Source organism: Ambystoma mexicanum, chromosome 4q (assembly GCF_040938575.1).
Source record: "Ambystoma mexicanum isolate Mex_15411 chromosome 4q, UKY_AmexF1_1, whole genome shotgun sequence".
NCBI lineage: Eukaryota > Metazoa > Chordata > Amphibia > Caudata > Ambystomatidae > Ambystoma > Ambystoma mexicanum.
In genome coordinates, this window is record NC_090928.1 from 393899787 (window position 1) to 393920593 (window position 20807).

At 45.5% G+C, this 20807-nt stretch overlaps 1 protein-coding gene across 1 annotated transcript in view; it reads left to right on the forward strand.

Moving 5' to 3' along the window:
* MTR (5-methyltetrahydrofolate-homocysteine methyltransferase) overlaps positions 1-20807 on the forward strand; it is a 1960411-nt gene that overhangs the window by 1783658 nt on the left and 155946 nt on the right. The window contains exon 31 of the mRNA XM_069607970.1: positions 19326-19518. Within this exon, the coding sequence (XP_069464071.1) occupies positions 19326-19518 (193 nt within the window). The remainder of the gene's footprint in view (positions 1-19325; positions 19519-20807) is intronic.

The window sequence follows — 20807 nt, forward strand, 5'->3', positions numbered from 1 at the left end:
CAGCGAGGCAGAAGGACTAATCTTTTTTTTTATTTATATTTTTTGGAGAATCTGTAGATGAAGGCGTTTTTGCGGGCCCCACCTTCCTCTTTTTGCCGTTTCTGAGAACCGATTCCATATAGTGGACACTAGAAGCGTGCAAAAGATCAGTGCTCTTAGGCAACATTGAGGTAGGAAAGTAACACCGCTTTCACTCGATTAAGTTGAGTCTATTGCTCAGAATAAAATAGGCAATTCAGTCCCTGTTTTCAACAGGAATATTCCCTCTACCGCGCCCAAAGAAGGCGTTAGCCAGCAAGTAAAGGGCCCCGTTACCCGCACCGCGAACAGCAAACAGTACTTTGGTGTACTTCGCGGTGCGCAGCATGGGTGCGCGAGGGCTCTGCTATTAGTTCTTGCAGAGGGGGCGGTGCAGCCAGAAGGGGCGGTATCCAAAATAGAGGACACACCTTTGGAAGGGGAGCAGAGAGAAAAAATGAGTGAGTAACAAAAACCACTAGAGCGGCACAAGCAGTATACACTAGTAAGTCAAACAAACTAGTTACGCATAAGCAACGTGACCCTGGTTTTGAATTAACTACAGAGCATAGGAACAATACAATGCTGAATACGTAACTTAACCCACTATGACTGACACAATGAATACGTGTCTTAACACACTCTGACTGACACGATGACTACGTGTCTTAACGCACTGTAGCTGTCACGTGGGCACAGCGTGCAAATGTCTCGTTCTTAAAGTTTGTAGTTTAGTGGAATATGCTACGAAAGTCAACGCAATAGATATTCACCTTGAGAGGAGGTCGGAGCAAGTCCAGGCAACCAGATGTTGCCGCCTCAGACGTCCTGAACGCTTCCGGAATTCCGTTGGTGTAGGGCCAAGCCGCGGTCTCCAAGAAGCAGTGTAATCCACAGCAGCAGCGAGAAAGAGGATAGCGCACAGGCCCGCAGCCCGCAGCAAACAGTACTTCGGTGTACAAGTACATTGTATTTTTGCCTTACCAACTTGTACTTTAATTTTTGCAGAAGTGGCTTTGTGTATGTGCTGTAATAAAAAAACCCAGTCCCTAATATAGTTGCACAAACCCAGAAACTGCTGCATTTGTCTCTGTTTTTGGTGTTTTCATATTTGCCTCAGCCCTTTCAAGTGTCTTTCATTCATGTGAAATTAACTGACCTATGTACAACACTTCGTCCTGACTATACCGTAATTTCCCTTGACCACCTTACATCCTTTGTCTGCTAAAATAGTCATCAATTGGACAGAATCTTGCCTACACTCATCCTCTGTTTTACTGCAAACCAATAGGTCATCTGCGTACTGTATCATCCTACTCTTGATATTGCCTAGGTCCATCTGTAGCACCCTGTTACAGATCGATGGGGACTCACAATACCCTTGAGGCAAACGAGTATGTTTTAGTCTTTTTTTTGCGAAAGGTAAAGGAAATCAAGTCTTGTGCGTCTCTGTGCAACAGGATCGAGAAAAACGCAGGATTAGAAACTAAAGGAAACTCAGCATCTACAATCTGGTTAAGTGGTCTCAAATCCTGGCTAAATCTCCACGACCACACTTTAGATTTTTTAATCTGATGCACCACAGTATTGCATGATGACTCTGATGGCACCAGAATCCCTTGATTCATCAGTGCTGAAATAGCCTGAAATATACACTCATCAGCTTCTCGAGACATGCGGTACTGTTTTACTCGGGGTAAAACTGCTCTTGGATTAAGCTTTATTTTAACCTCCCCTATCCCTTTCAATAAACCTACGTCATAGGGGCCTGTGGTCCATAGGGTACTAGGCACTTTTTCAAGATCCTCCTGAAAAAATGCTGGTTGTTGCCGCATTATCGCCCTTTTTTCTATCCTTATCCAGTATGTAATGCTCATGAAGAACACCACTTCGTCATCGCTTCTAACTTCCCTGAACATATCATTGGTTATGTCAGTCTGTACAACTCCTCAAGAGCTATCAATGTTCTCCATGGTCTACCCTCATCGTCTGTCCCTTGGTGCATTGCCAACTCTCTTCATACTATAGGTGCTTCCAACTCTATAGGAATAGTCTGTCCACCTTCCTTATTCATAGGTATTTGTAGTCTAAATAAAAACTCGCCAGGTATCCTCACAATTTTTCCTACCAGACCAGGTAGATATGTCAGAAAAATGCTTACTCCATATAGAAAAATCTTTGGAGCTGCTGGAATGCCTCGCAGAGCCACTGCCCTGTGAACGCCAGTATGAACTCTCCCACGTTTAAATAGTGTGTTCCTGGAGTGGAGCACACAATTCCTTGATCAATAATTGAAATGGACATATTAAGTTTCGTCATTAGATCTCTTCCTAAAATGTTAACTGGTGTCTCTCGTGAATATAACAAAGGGACGGACATGTCACATTCTCCTACGGAGACCGGTAATCTATCAGTAAAAGGAACTAGATTCGTAGCTCCAGAGAGCGCTTGAGCATTCATGGCAATACCTGACATTGGATAATTTCCTTTCCATATACATGAACGAGTTGCACCAGTGTCTACAAGAAAAGAAAAAGATTTGCCTCCTATTGTCACATCGACCCTTGGTTTCAATTGGGGGTCTGGTGTCACAGATAGTAATGAACACATTAAGTCACCCTGTGAGCTGTCCTATTGTGGGTACAAGCTCATCCCTGTCCCTGGGAAAGGAATTTCTCCTATCACAGCGACATCTCATATTCTAGGTCTTAGTACTTGTCCTGTATTCGCATACTGCTGTGTCTGCATAGGTTGCCTGTTGCGGCTGCCCCTGGGGTGGATTCATTTGTGCTTGTCCCTGCTGTACTTGCGGTGCTTGTGGCTGATAAGATCTATGATTATGGGCAACGCCCTCTCTGTCTGTGTGCTATGTGGTGGTGGATAAGCTTCTAAGACATCTGAGGGACTATAAGTATCAAGGAGGGGGGAGTAAACCAGATATTAAAATATCTAACATAAGAAAACAAACTCCCTGCCTCTTAAGGTCAGGTAGAGTACAGTGAAGCAGATCACTAGACTTATAGGGGATAGGTCACATGTGTACACTCTTGACATCAGGTATTTGTGTGCATGGAGAATTCAACCAAGTCACACTAAAATTAAACAAAAACTATAGCAATTTTAATACATATTTGTATAATACAGTTATACTAAAACATCATAAAAAACATTAAAAATCTCAGTGTGATAAAAATCTCATAAAGTGACAATGTGCAAGTACAACCTTATAGTGGTAGAACACCTCTGAGGGGTCAACCTATACAAGGTGTGAGGTGCAAAGGAATTGTAGAAAGCAAAAAGTAAGTAGAAATGCACCTATTTAACAACACACTCGATGTACAAATACTGGGATGCAACAGTAGTGTCAATTTAAAGCAAAAGCCTAATAAACATGTTAAAAAACCACATATAGAAAAGGCAAAAGGAAATCCAAAAGGTAGAGTACTGAACAATTCTGGTTACTCTGTTTGGTACTTTTGTCTTGAACTGATCTTATTAGCAACCTTTGAGGGTATTAATCTTGTTCAAAACATTTAGTATTAATGTTGACTTAGACCCTACATGTTTCGTTCCTCTAAAAGATAATTTTGTTGCAGGAACTTCTTAAGGGGTATAGTGTTTCCGAAAGGTAAGGACCCATGTTTTTTTTTTCAATTCATGGTTACAGGACAGTTCAGTAGTCAATAACTGAGTGTCAGATGTTTAAAGAGTGGGTTGACATGGAGGATGTAGTTCCCCAGTAGAATAGTTGAAATATAACTTATTCACAATTCTCTTCTCTGTTTAGTAGAGTAGGGGCGTCTAGACGAGACCTGTACATAAAAACACAAGAAAGGGACCTAATTAGTGAGGGTCACCTATCTGGTTAACCACAGCAATAAATCGTTGTGGCATAACATGGGAGCTTACCATATTATTGATTAGGAAAGGCGTCCGGGGGTGGCTGGGCATAAATGCTACAAGGCAGTCACCACAATCCCTGTGGATAAAAACAAAGGGGCATATAGATAGTCTGTCAACAATGGATGCGAGAAACTAGCAGTCAGTAAAATTAGTAAATTAGATGCTATATCACAACCACTCTAAGAGGGTAAATAAATTCAACTCACTGTGTAACTGTACAGCATTGTGTGTACAGGCGACTTAATACGGAGTAGATGTTGAGAACACCTGTAAAAAGGTAGAAATATAAATATGTAAATATGAACTGCTGGTCCAGAATGGACAGAATTCAAAACACGTGAGTGAATGAAAACAGCACCTCGCCGTGTCATGGAGCATGTCTAGATGGCTACCACGGGTGTTAGGATAATTGGAATTTGAATATCACGAGTGGTAGATGTGCACGAGTGACTGTATCATGCAGTTTAAAATTGAGGGTAAGTGCAGCGTTGGTAACTGGCTACCCGGGACTAGTACTGACAAAGTCAGTAGAGCTTGTAACTAAAAAGAGTTAATAGGATGGTTGGTGCAAGTAAACAGGAGACTCGCAGTAACCAAAGCATGCCATGCTTAATTTAAGTAATTCAAAAATGAGTATAGCAACGAGGTCTTAAGTGCATCTACTGGGAATAGTATCAGTAGTATCTCAACGGCATGCTTAAAGATCCAGTGCTCAACAAGCGCTAGTGACAAGCTCACTGCGGGTGACATTATACAGGCACCGAATTAGCCTAAGCCAAGTTATAAGTGCTTACCAATTTTTAAAGCTCTGGAGAAATGCGGCTGGTAGTGAAGTATCGGGCAGGACCGCTCACGACGACGTGCGCAGTGCTACGGGGAGGAGTGCCATAAATGGAGAGTGAAAGTCCAAGTACGTCTGTGTGTGCACAGCGTCGGACATCACGATGGAAAACATAGGTCACGGGGACAGCGCGTCCTCTGTTAATGTGCGTCCGCCATGATGGAATGGTGTGGGAAACGCCGGTAAGGGTGAGAAAGTGATTAGAGCTTGAATAACGGCAAAATCGTGACGTTGAATCCAGTGATCATTAGATACATGGTCCTATAGAGATTGAAAGTGCCATAACTAGGAAAAAAATATCATAACTGGGTATACGGTCACCAGCTTACTAATGTGAATCCTAGTGGTGAAAATGGGTTGAAATGTCACTAGTAACTTTGATGGCTTGCATTAAGTAGATAAGGAAAACAGAATCCATCCGTGTGCCAGGGTACAACACATGGGGGGCCTAAATAGTGGAATGGGGCACTATTACTCATCATTGAGTCAAGAACACTCTCCAATCAATACTTTCATTTAGACCCGACACATGACTTTTAGTGAGAAAAATCATTTTTTGATCTTGTACACTGAGTCTGTGTTTACTGTTGTTTTCATTATCTGTGTAACCAATTTTCATTACGATAGTCCATCTCAATTCTTCAGGTTTATGGCCCATGCTGTTAAAATGGCCTACTAGGGGTGCATTCAATGTATTGGTTCTAATACAGCTTTTATGTTCACCAATTCTAACCTTTATTTTTCTTTCCGTTTTGCGAATATATAGTCTGTCGCAGGTGGTGGATAAGCGGTCACTCCCTCTGGAAAACTGGCCGTTTTGTACACTCCCTCGGCTTTCGCATACGTGCTCAATATGTCCCGTCATCCCACAATTCAAACATACTGGGGGAGCCCTTTTGGTAAACCCTCCTTGGTTTTATCCTCCCTGAGCACTATGGTTCTCATTCTGTGCGTTTTGAAACCCACCTTGGTTATTCTGAAATTCGCCTCCTCTTCCTCTATAACCCATACCTAGGGTTTCCTGTTTTAGGGGTTTATTTTTTTTTACTTCTGGGGGTGTTTTTCCAGTGTTTTCAAAAAATTTCAGAATCTGTGTTTATCAGTGTTTTCCCATTTGCCCCTTTCAGAAAATCACGGACAACTGTTTTTCCAGGTGTAAAAACAGAAATTTTATTTTATTGCTTCATTGCATGCAAATGTAGGGTAATCTATCAATGTGAGATGTTCTAAACAATTTCTAGATTGACCGTAAGAGGGAGCATTTCTCTCCCCACACCAGTGAGTGACACTTAGGACCTAATGACATTCTTACAGGCCATGAACAGTAAGGATGTGAAATTAACTATCATACTCGGTCTGGCGACATTTCAGATAGTGCAAGAGCTAAGACATAGATAAGGAAGGGAGGGGGAGAGTGGGAAGGAAATGAAAACAGACAGGCGACTACCGATTTAGGCCTGACAACATTTCTGGTAAAGCTGGAGAAAACAAAAGGTGAGAGAGAGTGGTGGAGAAAGGGAAGGGAGGAGCAAAACAAGCGACTATCGTACTAGGCCTGACAACATTTCAGATAGTGCTGGAGGGCGGGGGAAATAAGGGGTCATACCCTCACACACCACCTTGTAAGTCTATGCAATACCTGTATCCAAGATGTAACTGGGTATGCTTTCCTCTGTGACCAGCTATGACTATATTATCATGACTACCACCATGCAAGTCCTACCCAAAACCTAAGAACGAGCTAAAATTGTTGACTTTGTCAGTACTTGCTTTTACAGGACTTTTGCTTCGAGGAAAAGATGTGGGGGAAAGGCACACTTAAGACATTACATGGCCTGCTGTACAATTATTTCCAAGCCAGTCTCTGTAGCACAGTTAGTAAGTGTTGTGACGTGCACCTGAAAGGTTGGGGGTTCGAGCCAATCCTCCAACTCCAACATTGTGAAAAATAATTATAATAATTTTAATTTCCATAGTCACCCAACCATGCAAACCCCCGACAGTAAAATTAAAAAGAACTCCTGGGTCGCGGGATGGAGGACGATTTCCCCGGGAAAACCAGGACGTCTGGTCATCCTACTGTAACTTTGCAGGGGGCACCAGAGGCAGTAACAGTCCTGCCCCTGTCCTGCTTCTCAGCCACGGCCGTGTTTATTTATTTATTTGGACAATGTTTTTCGGGTCGGTGGACCCGATTAATTTATTTATTTCTGCAGTGATGGTCCCCACCAGCATTGCGGAAATAAATAAATTAATCGGGTCCACGGACCCGAAGAACATTGTCCAAATAAATTAAAAAACACGGCCGTGGCGAAGGCCACTGCCTCTGGTGCCCCCTTGCAGGGGGCAGCAGAGGCAGTAACAGTCCTGCCCCCGTCCTGCTTCTCGGCCACGCCCGTGTTTATTTATTTATTTGGACAATGTTCTTCGGGTCCGTGGACCTGATTAATTTATATATTTCTGCAATGTTGGTCCCCACCAACATTGCGGAAATAAATTAATCTGGTCCACGGACCCGAAGAACATTGTCCAAATAAATAAAAAAACAAGGCCGTGGCTGAGGCCTGTAACTGCACCGCCCTCCCCACATCCCGCTTCTCTGCTGGTGGGGGAGCTACTCGGGGGCCAAGGGCATGACATGCCTCTGGCCACGGCCGTGTTTATTTATTTATTTGGACAACGTTCTTCGGGTCCATGGACCAACATTGCAGAAATAAATAAATTAATCTGGTCCACGGACCCGGAGAAAGTTGTCCAAATAAATAAATAAACACGGCTGTGGCCGAGAAGCAGGACTGGGGCAGGACTGTTACTGCCTCTGGTGCCCCCTTCGCCACGGCCGTGTTTTTTTATTTATTTGGACAATGTTCTTCGGGTCCGTGGACCCGATTAATTTATTTATTTCTGCAATGTTGGTGGGGAAGAAGTGCCCTTATTGTTGTGCTTATGAAGAAATAAGCACAACAATAAGGGACTAGTTGACAGAGAGAACAAAAAAAACTGTTTGCAAAATGCATTCAATTCTCACCATTCAGCCACAAGGTGGCAATGGTGCATAATCTTTTAAGGCACTAAATCCAAGTCTTTCATAGAGCTGCCATGATAGCTCACTGGCAACGCGTCTGTCTTGAATACAAGACATCACAGCTTCAAATCCCGCTCCCAGGATATGATTTACCGGGATTTATCGGAGTCCCCCGAGTAATAAATAATAACGGGGTCTAGATATCGGGGGAAATCGGTAATCACCGAAAACCGGACTACCTACCCATACCTCTGACTCGTGGCGTAAACCCATACCTACCTTGGTCCATTGGGCGCAGATTATTTTATATCTATTGTTTCCTGCATTCCCAATCCTTCTCTACTTGTCAATACCGCCCCTTCTAAGGCACATTTTGACAACTTTTTCTGAACTAACTTGGCTTCCTCACTTTTTCCTTTCTCATCTTTCTTCTTGTTTTTCTCTTGTAATAACCGACAATGGTGTACTATTGTCGACTGTATCTCAGCCCATGGCTTCGCTTCCATCCTCATTTGTTTTTTCATCTGCCTCTGTACTGGCTCAGGCAACCCCCAACATAAAATTTGGTTTAAAAAAATGGTTTAAAAAATGCCACTGTCTTTTCCCACAGCTAGCAAGTATCAAGTTGCCATTTCTCCTTAATATCCTGAATGTAAGCAGTAGGGTCTTCATCTTTCATTTTACGTGTCATAATTGCACCCATATTGGATGTCCGGATACTGTACCCTGAGAGCCCTCCAAACATCTGCCCTACAATTATTAAATGGCGCTCCATCATGCACTGTGTTTTGTGTAGTCACGCTTGAATATCCCGCTCTCCTCCATATGTCATCAGCCCTCTCTCCAAGAATGCCTGCCAGGAGACCTTTTATGCCCCCTATGTCCAACGTATTTCCTCCTGTCATTTTCTCTAATTCGACTATCCATTTCCCAGCCCCCGAAGTCAAACTAGGGAGCCTACATTTTAAGTTATCTTTGTCCATCTGTGGCCATGGAATGTATTGCACTCTTGCTCCCCCTTCTCTAACAAGGGGAACTGCGTGAACCCCATCCCAAATTCGGAATCCACTATTAGTCTTTCCATGGCAGGGATAATCGTCCCTGTCTATCTCCTTGCTGGCAGTGACCTTAACCTGCTTACATGTGATGGAGATTCTCCCTTCTCACTATGTGATCGTCCACGGGGACCCTCAGGGTACGATACAGGATCTGGCATTCTTTCTTAAGATGTTCCATATCCGACCATCTCACCTCCTTATCCATGGGAAGGTTTCACGGGGGTATGTACACATCCTCTCCCTCTGCCCCACCGCCTGATTCCCTTTCTTCATCTGATATTGCTAAACCCCAGCTGGTGACTATCCTCCCTTTCTTGGTCTAAATCTAATCTACTTAAGGACACAGCTCTGTGTTCAAAACTAAACAGATTTCCCTCCTCACTTCGTGGTTGAGATACTGGGGATCGATCATCATTCCCTTGAGTTCCATGCTCGCTATCTCGTCTTAATTGCTGATAGGACTTATCAATCCTTTCTCCATTGCTTTCCAAATCATACTTTTCTTCATCTAGCATTGCTCTAGGTGTTTCTAGTGTCATCTCCTTTGTTGGGAGAATATCTCTCTCTCATATTGTATTTCTGAGCTCGGCCTCATTTGTTCTTTTCGAATAAGGCTGGTATCCGAACCTCACTGCCTACTTTTTTTGTTCTATTTCTCCATCTACTTTCCTTCGCTTACACGCATCCCTACTTACTTTCTTCTTCCTGCCTTGCTTCTTCCCTTCATACTCCTTCTCTTCTTTCCTCGTCTTCCCTTCATCTCTGTTATCTTTTATCCCTCACCCTTTGTGCTGCTTCTTCTCTCTTCCTTTCATTTCTGTCTCTCTCGTCTATCTTTGTCTATTGCCATACTTTCTTTGTTCCTCTGCCTGTTTTTCATCTTTCTCTTGCTCCTCCTGATATGTTCTCTACAATCCCTACTTTTCCTTCTTTTCTCATCCTCCTTTAATCTTCTCTCTCGTTCCTTATCCTTCCATTCTTATTCGTCCTTATCTTCTTTGCCTAACTTCCTCAATACTTTTCCCATCTATCTTGAGTACTATCTGTCCTCCCATCCATTCATTTTGTGCGGGTGCTACATCGTCAGCCTTATCTTTCTCTCCTTTCCATCTGTTGAATTCTCTATTTACATCTGTCAACAAATTCGACCGCTCACTTCTTTCTTCCTTGTCTTGTATGAATTTATAAATATCTTCCTCCCTTTTATTCTCTTCCGGACTATCATCACTACTTTAAGCTGGAGGGGGGGGGGTTCATATATCAGATTACTATACCCTGTAGCTGGTTGAAATTCCTTTAAAGGATATACTCCTTTCGAAGGGATTGTGTCCTCCGACATATTCCTTATCTTTGATAATACGTTTCAAGCTTGCTGGCCTCGGAAATATTTTCTGTAGAGGGCGCTGCGCGTCGACGTCCGCCGAGTCGATGTCCCTCGACGGCCACCGTATCGGCGCCGACGTCACCATGCCCATAAATAGCCATGCTTGGTGTCCGTTGCTCAGTTCCGTTTTTCCGCGCTTCGTGGGGCCTCGGAACATCGTTGCTCAGTTCAGTCAGATAATCTAATCTATATCAACTCGAATATACCAACTCGTTCTCGATGGCATCTTCATCGGAACCGACAACGCCGCAATCCGGCTTCAAAAAATGTCGAGACTGCGGTAAAAAAATGTCAATAACGGATCCACACAGGATCTGCTTGTGGTGCTTGGGAGCCGAGCACCATTGTTCGGAGTGTGAGGACTGCATGTCCAGGACGGCGAAAGCCTTGAAAGAGCACAAGGGGAAGCTCGAGAGAGGTAAGTCAGTGAAAACCTCCTCGAAAGTTTCTTCGGTTGAGGCATTCGTCTCCTCGCCGTCGAAAACATTCCCATTCTAGATCTCGAAGTAGCTCCCACCATTCGTCGAGATCAAGACACTCAAAGAAGAGACATCGAAGATCCCCTTCCTTGTCGTCTTCTGTTTCCCCAGAAAGGGTCTCCTGCCCCACAAAACACAGCTCTGAGGCTGAGTGGGAGGAATTCAGGAAGAAAATGTTAAGCGTCTTCGAGAAAGCGGCCTCGACCCCCTCGAAGACAGCTGAGGGTGATACCCCGGGTGAAAAACCCAAAAAATCAAAACGCTGCGGGTCGCAGCACCCGACGAAACATTCCACCCGAGAGCGCCACGGTTCATCGGGTAAGAAGGCACCGTCTTCGACGCCGTCGTCGAAGGTCCCTTCGACGCATGGATCGGCGCCATCAACGCCATTGTCGAAGGGTTCTTCGACGCATCGGTCGATCGACTCGACGCTATCGTCGACGCCGACATCGACGCTGATGAAAGAGAAGACCACGGCTACTCCACAGCCAGCGGTGATTCCAAGAGCCTCCGGCACGACGCCGAGACCGTCGTCGATATCCTCGAGTAGGATCCCGATCCTCTCGAGTTCTTCGAGGCCTCTTCCCGTTTTCTCGACGCCGTTCTCGGCGCCTTCGAAGCCTGTCACATCGGCGTCGATGACATCGACGTTTTCTCGCCCAATAACGACGAGTTCGGCTCCTTCTGCCTTAGACATGGGTTTTATACCATTTCAGAGGTCAGAGTACCCTGGATTATCTTCAATTTATGAAGAAGGGGAAGATTCTGACCAGGAAACCTTTGGGTTGCAGAGGACCACACTACCTGTTTCAGAGGATTTCACCTCTGAGGAAAGAAGGTTGAAAGACCAAAAGGAGTCATTACATGAGGCAAGTGGGCTGGACACTTCCCCAGAAGTGGATTTTGTTAAGCCAGACCCAGGGAAACATGCCGAAACACCCTATAGAACCCTGATGGCAAGAATTATTGAATTCATGGGTTGGTCTGCGCCTTCGCCTGTTTTTCAACAGGATGACCTGACAGACATATTAGACAAAGGTCCACAGGAGGATCCTGTGGTCCCCTTCCATACAGCCTTACAAAGAAAGATTGCATCTAACTGGGAAACTCCTGAAGTTATCCCTGCTGTCAATAAAAGATTATCAGCCAAGTATAGGGTAGCTGCAGCTGACCCTGAATACTTATCGAAACACCAGACTCCAGAGAGCCTGGTGGTCCAAGCGGCAACTTCATCAAGCAGCAGGACTGCTTACCCTACTGTCCCACAGGATAGAGATGACAAGAGGTACGATTCTATGGCGAAGAAAGTCTTCTCTGCTTGTAGTATGGCGTTGAAGTCCATCAATGGCACCTGTACGCTCGCCAGGATCAGTCACACACTGTGGGAGTGTGCTTCATCAGCGGCTGACTGCATACCCGAAGGAGAGGAAACGGAAGCCTTCCTTAACATTATTAAAGATGGCAAAGATGCCATGTGCGAGTCACTTCAAACTGGCATCGATTCCGCTGACAGTATCAGCAGGGCCATGGCGGCAAGTACAACAATCCGCAGGCATGCGTGGTTGCGAAAGTCTGGCTTTGCTCCAGATGTACAGGCCAGACTTTTGAAAATGCCCTTTGACGGCTCTTCATTATTCGGGAAAAAAGGCTGATGACAGTCTGGAAAAGTTGCAGACATCTAAAGCAGTAGCAAAATCTTTAGGTGCTGCTATCCGCCAAACTCCTTCTCCCCCCTCAGGAACCTCTGGGAGAGGAAAGTCCTTTGGCTATTATTCCACATTCAGGAAAGGCAGAGGACAGCCGGCTCAAAGAGGCCAAAGGAGATCCACCCGAGGTGGACGGGTCAAAAGTACTAAGGCCGTAACAGGTGCCTCTTTACCCTCGGCATCTGCATCAGCCACCCCCAAACCACTCTGAGGTCTTTCCACACAAGACACCTGTAGGGGGCAGGTTAACTCACCATCTGACGGAATGGCAGGCTATTACGTCAGATGTTTGGGCATTGGAGACAGTTGCCCAGGGTTACTGCCTACCCTTTCTACACATCCCTCAGAGTCATCCACCGGGAACAGCTCTCTAAAAGTTCCAGATCCGCTCCTCTTGCAGGAAATTATAGACCTGTTTGAGAAAGGTGCCATGGAACCAGTACCTGTAGCGGACAGGAACAAGGGCTGGTACTCCCCCTACTTTCTCATACCAAAGAAGGACGGAGGACTGAGACCCATCCTGGACTTACGAGAATTGAACAAGTTCCTCAGGAAGGACAAGTTCAAGATGGCAACTCTCTCTCAGATCCTTCAGGCCCTTCAGCTCCAGGACTGGCTGGTATCTCTGGACCTTCAGGATGCTTATTTCCATGTGCCAATCCATCTCAAACACAGGAAATACCTGAGGTTCGCAATTGGCGACTCTCATTATCAATTTCGAGTTCTGCCATTTGGGCTGACCTCCGCCCCGAGGGTCTTCACCAAGCTAATATCGGTAGTGGCTGCAAGTCTAAGGAGGGAATGGATCCACGTCTACCCCTACCTGGACGATTGGCTGATCAGGGCTGTATCTTCGGAACAAGCTCAGACCCAGCTAGATTATGTCTGCCACTTCCTTCACAAACTGGGCTTCTCCCTCAATTTAAAGAAGTCACAGATAATACCATCACAGAGACTCCAGTTCATTGGAGCGGTCCTGAACACTTCCCTGGGAAAAGCCTCGCCACCAGAGGTGAGGGCTCAAGATATTCTGCAGACGGTCAACAAGTTTCAAAATGCCCAACGTCTCCCAGCCTTTGACGTTTTGAGGTTGCTAGGCCTCATGGCATCCTGCATCTTCCTTGTGCCAGAGGCTCGCCTGAGAATGAGATCTCTTCAGTGGGCACTGAGAACTCAGTGGTCGCAATTCTCAGGGAGAATGACAAATCTCCTCCGGATTCCGGACAAGGTAGCCCGCGACCTTCAATGGTGGGCCTATCCAGAGAACATCTTGAAAGGAGAACTGTTTTGGCAACCATGGCCGGAGATAACAGTAGTCACAGACGCCTCACTCACGGGGTGGGGAGCCCATGCCAACGACTTGACCATCAGCGGTCGTTGGTCTCCATCGGAGTCCAGAGTACACATCAACCTATTGGAGCTGAGAGCGATCAGACTAGCGCTGAAAGCTTTCCTGCCATCACTACAGGGGAGAAATGTCCTAATAATGACGGACAACACGGTGGCCATGCACTACCTCAACAAAAGAGGAGGCGTAGGGTCACTGCCACAGTGTAGAGAGGCAATGCAGCTCTGGTTTTGGGCAATTCAGGAAGGAATCTCTCTGTCGGCAGTCCACCTAGCTGGAGAGAAGAACTTGACAGCAGACACTCTGAGCAGGCAGAGCACAGTCTCCTACGAGTGGGAGCTAGCTCAGGAAGTCCTTCAAGAGATCTTCGCCTTTTGGGGTACCCCTCAGGTGGATCTGTTCGCCACAAGCACCAACAGGAAGTGCGATCTGTTCTGTTCAAGGGAATTTCCCCCGAGAGGAGCTCTAGGAGACGCGTTCGTAGTGGACTGGGAGTTTCCACTCCTTTACATGTTTCCACCAGTCCCTGTTATTCCTCAAATGATCAGGAGGTTGAGAAGATTCCGGAAAACCATGATCTTAATTGCCCCGGACTGGGCCAGGAGAACGTGGTACCCGGACCTTCTAGATATGTCCATCTGCCCTCCAATCCGTCTTCCATTCTCTCACAGAAGGGAGGTCAGGTTCTCCATCCAGACATCAGAACCCTCAACCTTCACGCTTGGCTTCTGAAAGGGTGAGGTACAAGGATTGGGATCTCCCTGATGACGTCATGGAGGTGTTGCTTTCGGCCAGAAGGCCAGCAACAAAGTCTTTATACCGCTGCCGTTGGAACAAATTTTGCAGCTGGTGTAGAGAAGAAAATATCGACCCTTTTTCATGTGGTACACCAACGGTGTTATCGTTTCTACTCTACTTGGCAAACTCAGGGCTTCAAGTTGGCACTGTAAAAGGCTAACTCGAAGCGCTTTCAATCTTCAAGCGCACTGCGGAGGAACCATCGTATTTCAAACTACCTCTAGTGATACAATTTCTCAAGGGATTAACTAATGTTTATCCTCCAAAACCATTCCTAGTTCCCTTATGGGACTTAAATTTAGTCTTAAACTTCCTAATGGACACTCCATTCGAACCACTTCACTCTTGTTCGCTGAGATTTCTCACGCTTAAAACTGTTCTATTGGTAGCACTAACATCTGCTAGGAGGGTGAGCGAGCTACAAGCTCTCTCCTGTAAACCCCCACATACAATTTTCCACAAGGACAAAGTTGTCCTACGGTGAAGCCTAATTTCCTCCCAAAGGTGGTTTCTGAATTTCATATTACTCAGAAAATTACCTTACCTTCGTTCTACCCTCCTCCCCATCCGGGGAAAGAGGAAGAAAGGCTACATAGGCTGGACCCAAGGCGAGCTCGAAGCTTTTACATCAGCAGAATGGCTAGGATAAGGCAAGCAGACTAACTGTTTGTAGGATACTCAAGTCACAAGTTGGGATTACCCATAACAAAACAAACCATTTCCAGGTGGATTATTTTGGCCATTCTGGAATGTTACAAACTGGCAGGGAAAGAGCCACCCCAAAATCTTAGGGCTCATTCAACCAGGGGTATCGCTGCCTCCTTGGCCCTCCAAAGAGGGGTACCGGTCAGAGACATATGTGCGGCTGCCACATGGTCGTCCGCACATACATTCACAAAATTTTACAACCTGGATTCCTCCACTAGTCAAGAGACCAGATTTGGCAAAGCCGTATTACATTCGGTGCATCCCTAAAGGGATACATGACATTCTTACTCCCACCTTCAATTACATGCTACTGCTATGGGAGTCTATCAAAGATAAGGAATACGTCGGAGGACACAATCCCTTCGAAGAACAAGTTACTGCTTACCTTGTAACGTTCTTTCGATGGGATGTTGCTCCGACGTATTCCTTATCGCCCCTCCCATCCATCCCCGCAGTAATACTGCCCTTGTGGTTGCAGCTTACGCTCCTTCAAGGTCAATAACCAATTCAGGCATGACTTTTCTTATGCTACAAAACGGAACTGAGCAACGGACGCCGCGCGTGGCTATTTATGGGCATGGTGATGTCGGTGCCGATACGGTGGCCGTCGAGGGACATCGACTCGGCGGACGTCAACGCGCAGTGCCCTCTACAGAAAATAATTCCGAGGCCAGCAAGCTGGAAACGTATTAGCAAAGATAAGGAATACGTCGGAGGAACATCCCATCGAAAGAACGTTACAAGGTAAGAAGTAACTTGTTCATCTCTTCTGTAATAACACTCTTTATTTCAGACAAGTTAAGGGGGGCTGAGTGTGCAACGCCTTCCCCCTTATGCTGATTAAGCATCCACTCCTCAGGTGGGGGATCTTCCTTTTTCTTCTGGGTACATCTTCCAAAGTTCTAAAATTGCTCATCTTTTCTCATATTTCTTCCCTGTGTATGCGGCGTGCAAGTATGTTGTCATGTGTTGCAATACCACTTTTGACAATGATCTCCCCTTGTGGCCATGGCATAAACATTTTATGTGCTGTGCCCTTTACCCATTCTGCGCTATACTGTTAGAGTTTGGGCGCGTGTTTTGGCAGTGACTTGCATAGGTGCATGAGGAGTGTCCTCCATAATGACAAGTCTCAATCGACGGCCAATACTTACCAGCTTGTTAAATAAACCATTTATTTTAACTTAAATCACTGCTTCTAACATTTTAAAACAACAAATATGAGCAAGCGCCATCAATTGCTGCTCAATCCTCTTATTTCAATTACCTACCTATTATTTTGATTGGCGCCAATCGTTTTGCTACACTTTATCTTTAATCACTGTTATTTTCCAACTCTTCACAATTCTGTTGCGCCTCGATATTTTATTCAACAAACAACATTTAGACTAGTCACACATTACACTTTATAAAACACTGAGACACCTTCCCTCTCTTTATTTCTCATTTATAATAAGGGGTACTCTTCCCTCGCTTTTATTTTACCCTATACAGGGTTTGAGACATCTTACACAGCCCTGACCTGTGCATTTTTCTCTACTTCTACTCCCGTTGGAGTCTGAAATGTTTCCTTCTAATTATCTTGAATTAGGACTCCTAGGTAGTCTCTCTTATCTTCCAAATATTTCCCGTTAGTCAAAATTATCACAATCCCGTCCGTTTATATTGCCATTCCCCTTAGTCTACTTACCATTTGTTAATCGACTCGAGGCCTTCGGTATCGACTCCTCCTTCAATCCGACCACTTCACCTTCCGTCTGCAGAGCACCTGTGGAAACCGAGCAGGGATGTATTCAAAGGGGGACCTGCCCACCATCTCGGTTCTTCTTGCAAGTTTATTTCTGTTCAACCGCACTCCATTCCGCGATCTTCCATGTAATGGCGCAGGATGCCCGATCGTCTGAAACTCTGGAGCAGAACTAATTTGGATCTTTAAACCATCTGCATTGCTACCACGTGAGCTAAGGGGCCTTTAGCAACATGCATATGTAATAGATGGGATCCAACTCAAGAAGATGACAAAGTACCATTTTATTAATAATCATCTAAAACAGGGAGTTTACAATGAACATCAAATAACGGATGCTCAGTCTCTCAATGATCGTTACACAAAACATGGTTTTATATAAAAAATACGTCAGAGGTGACGTCATACTATGTGGCAATAATGAAAAACCTATCAAGGGTCAGGATTGGCTAAGGGGAACATCAAGTATACTTTCTATAGGAACTAGGATTGTGATTGGCTGCCCACTATCAGGTGGACAACATATGCCTACCTCTAAAACATGTAATCTTCTGAAACATTAGATGCACAGTTTCTCATTGGTCTTCAAACTATAAGGTCCTTCGTTATATGGACTACTATAATTGGTTGTCCCGCTTGTGCCATGTCTGGAACATTCGGTTCATTTAGCAGCATGTAAGCCCAGATCCAGGTGCAAGGAGATGGGGCATGACACTTCCTCCCCACCCAATTAGCCCAGCATCTCTCCTCGCCCATGCCTTCTGCTATGAAGATTGTCTTTGTACTTGGCCTTGCAAAGTATCCCTGTCTTGGGAATGCACAGGAGTGAGGGCACTTATTGTAGTCTCTGCGACTCCAAGTTCGAACTCTTATTTTCATCCTCGGCTCACGTGACAGGAGACCGCGAGTTGGTCCATTTTGGAGGGTCTAAATGCTCTAAATGAATAAAACGTGGCACTCTTGGTGTACTTTCTTTGCACCTTAACAAGGGATGATTCATCCTCCGCACGTTCGCTCATTTCCAGAATAGATGGCTGACCTTGGCTGCGTCAATCTTGACTCCAGGCCAGACAACCTCGCCATGCAGCTCCACGATTCTGCTTATTCTTGCTGCAATAGTTTTCCCTTCCAGCTTCATAGGTCCTGGCTTACTAAAATCATGATACTGATGTCCAGCTTCTAAATAATGGTGGCTTCACCTGCATTCTATTCACTATGTATAGCCAGCTTCTATGATGTCTTAGTCTACCTTGCGTTTCAGCGTCTGTACTCTCCCGGATAAAGCCGCTAAGGAAGACAGACCCTCTGTTTGTCACATTTGGGGGCATGGTCTCTTGGACTCGGGCGTCTAAGACATCCATTGCCGCTGGATGGTTCTGGCCTTTTCTGAGGCTTACACTGCCCTGGGCAAGAAGGTGCGAGAGGGAATCCACGCTCACGCGGTAAGGGCCAAGGCCACAGTGGTGGCGTGGCAAAGGCACACCTCCTGGGAGACCATCAGCAAGCGAGCTACTTAGGCCTCACCCTCAGGTTTCTGCAGGCATTACTCCTTGGACATAAGCTTCAGGAAATATGCTGAGTTTGGGCAGGAAGTCTTCCAGAACTTGTTTGCCTCTAGCTAGACTCTTGTTCACCACCCAGTTTTGGTTGTTTTGGTGGAATCCACCCATATGGATGGAGGAAAGGGGACGGGACGTATGAGTAATAAAGGTTACTCACCCTATTGACTACAGTACTCAGTCTTTAGTCCCCTTTCCTCCATATCCCCCACCCACCTTCCCGCGCCAGTAGGCCAGGGCCTAAAAATTGTCAGTACAGCCAGGTTTACAAGCGTCCAATGTGTCAAAAGGGGACTGAGGTGATGTGCCGGAGAGCGGGGCCCAGTAGGCATGCCCACACCCGGGGCTGTGCCCTGTTCGCTATACTAAATTTAAAGCGAACGCTAATTTTCTTAGCTGACAAAATGTTCTGGTACCGTCCCCATGCTGGGGTACACCTATAAGGATGGATGAAAGGGAACTAAGGACTAGGAGTACTGTAGTCATTAAGGTGAGTAACTTTAATTTTGCAATTGTTCTCTTGTCAAATGTACTTTCCGTTAATAAGTGTACCGGAAGGTCACTAATGGCTGACAAACATAGCAGCGGCAAAGCTACTGGATACATCGCTTATATACAGTGTCATGTAAATGGTTTGCCTAAGCAGGTTGCACTGCTTTTAATGGGACAGTCACACAATTGCCTTTTTAAGAATTATATTTGCTTACATCTACCATTGAGTGCTAAGGGTGTGTATACTCTCAAAATTAAGGCATTCGCAGAGGAGCTACATGAAAGGGTACGAAAAGATTTCTGGAGTTACTGCAGCAGTGAAGAGTTGGATGTTTCTGAACTTCGCAAGATCCGCTATGAAGGAATACGTCCTGCTCCAGGCTATCCAAGCCAACCTGACCACACAGAGAAACTGACTATGTGGAAACTAGCAAATATTGCGGAAGAAACTGGTAAGAACATTGGAAACTATGGTATTTCCTACTTTTACGTAGTGTGTCTAGGAAAGTGTACATAGTATGTAAAATAATCCATTTGGATTTGGTTTGATGTATACACTTTTGGATGCTTGTTTGCCAGCTGATTCTAGGCATATATGTTGTGCCTCTGGAGTGTTTGATAAACAGTGGCTCTTTTAAAAAAAAATAAAAGAAAAAAGCATACTCCTGGTGCATTGTGAAAGCAAAATAAGACTCATTTGTGAAAAACGTTGCAACTATTGCTGCTTGTGTGCCAAAACCCTCGAACATGCAAAAGAGTATATTATTAGAGCTTAATAACACTGACTTCTTGATTACATAAAGCAGTTTACTATTGATTGTAAAACGTATTTTTAATGGATTTGGTCCTCCCACGGACGCCTCATCCATGATATTGGTCTCCCGGCCAGCTGCTCGTCAGAAACTTGACATGACGTTGGGGCTAGTACATATACTGAGGCGCTGCATCCCCTGACCTTAGTTCCTTTTTTCCATGTCCTCTGCTCGCTTCAAGAACACTGTAGGTTTTAAATATTGCGTCGAATGTGGGCCCCCAAATGTCCGTCTCCGTTCCTCACATGATCTGCTTGTGCTGTTTTTGAGAGGAGCATGACACTCGGGACTGCAGGTCTAGCCAATCGATGCACCCAAAGGCACTTTATGAGCTAGCAGTGAAACTATTCACCACTACGAAAAGGGTGGCAGACGGACCAGTTTGAGGTCGCTGGGCACAGAATGTCAAACTGAAGAACGGTCCTCTGACCACAAGCACAAAAACAAGAAGACATCTTGTTCCCCGGTGGGCCTTCAAAACACTAGTCTTTCGCCATGAGGAAGAAGAGTCTTTGCTCCAGGGGACCCCTTTGAGGAACAGGCACCCCAGGTGCTTTTCCACATCCAAATCTCCACCTCAGGAATGGGAGGCCTTTCGCCTAAAGATGCTAGACATCTTCGCCAGGTGGTTTCGGCCCAGGCTCTGAAGGCTCCGGCCTTGCCGCCAACTTCGCAGTTGAAATCCACCAACCTCGAACAAGCTGGTAGCGACAACCCAAAAACCTCACCCATACACCCTTTGGCTCAGACACGGCTAAAACAAACAAGATTTGTCTCAGAGCCGCACCGCTCAGTCTTCCAACATAGGACTTCAGACCCCAATTCCTCTCTGCAGCACTGACCGGTGTCAGAGGCACCAAGGTTCCTCAGAAGTTTCCTCTGCTCCTTAGTGGTGCGTTAATGATGAAGAGGGCGATCCTTTCCCCTTT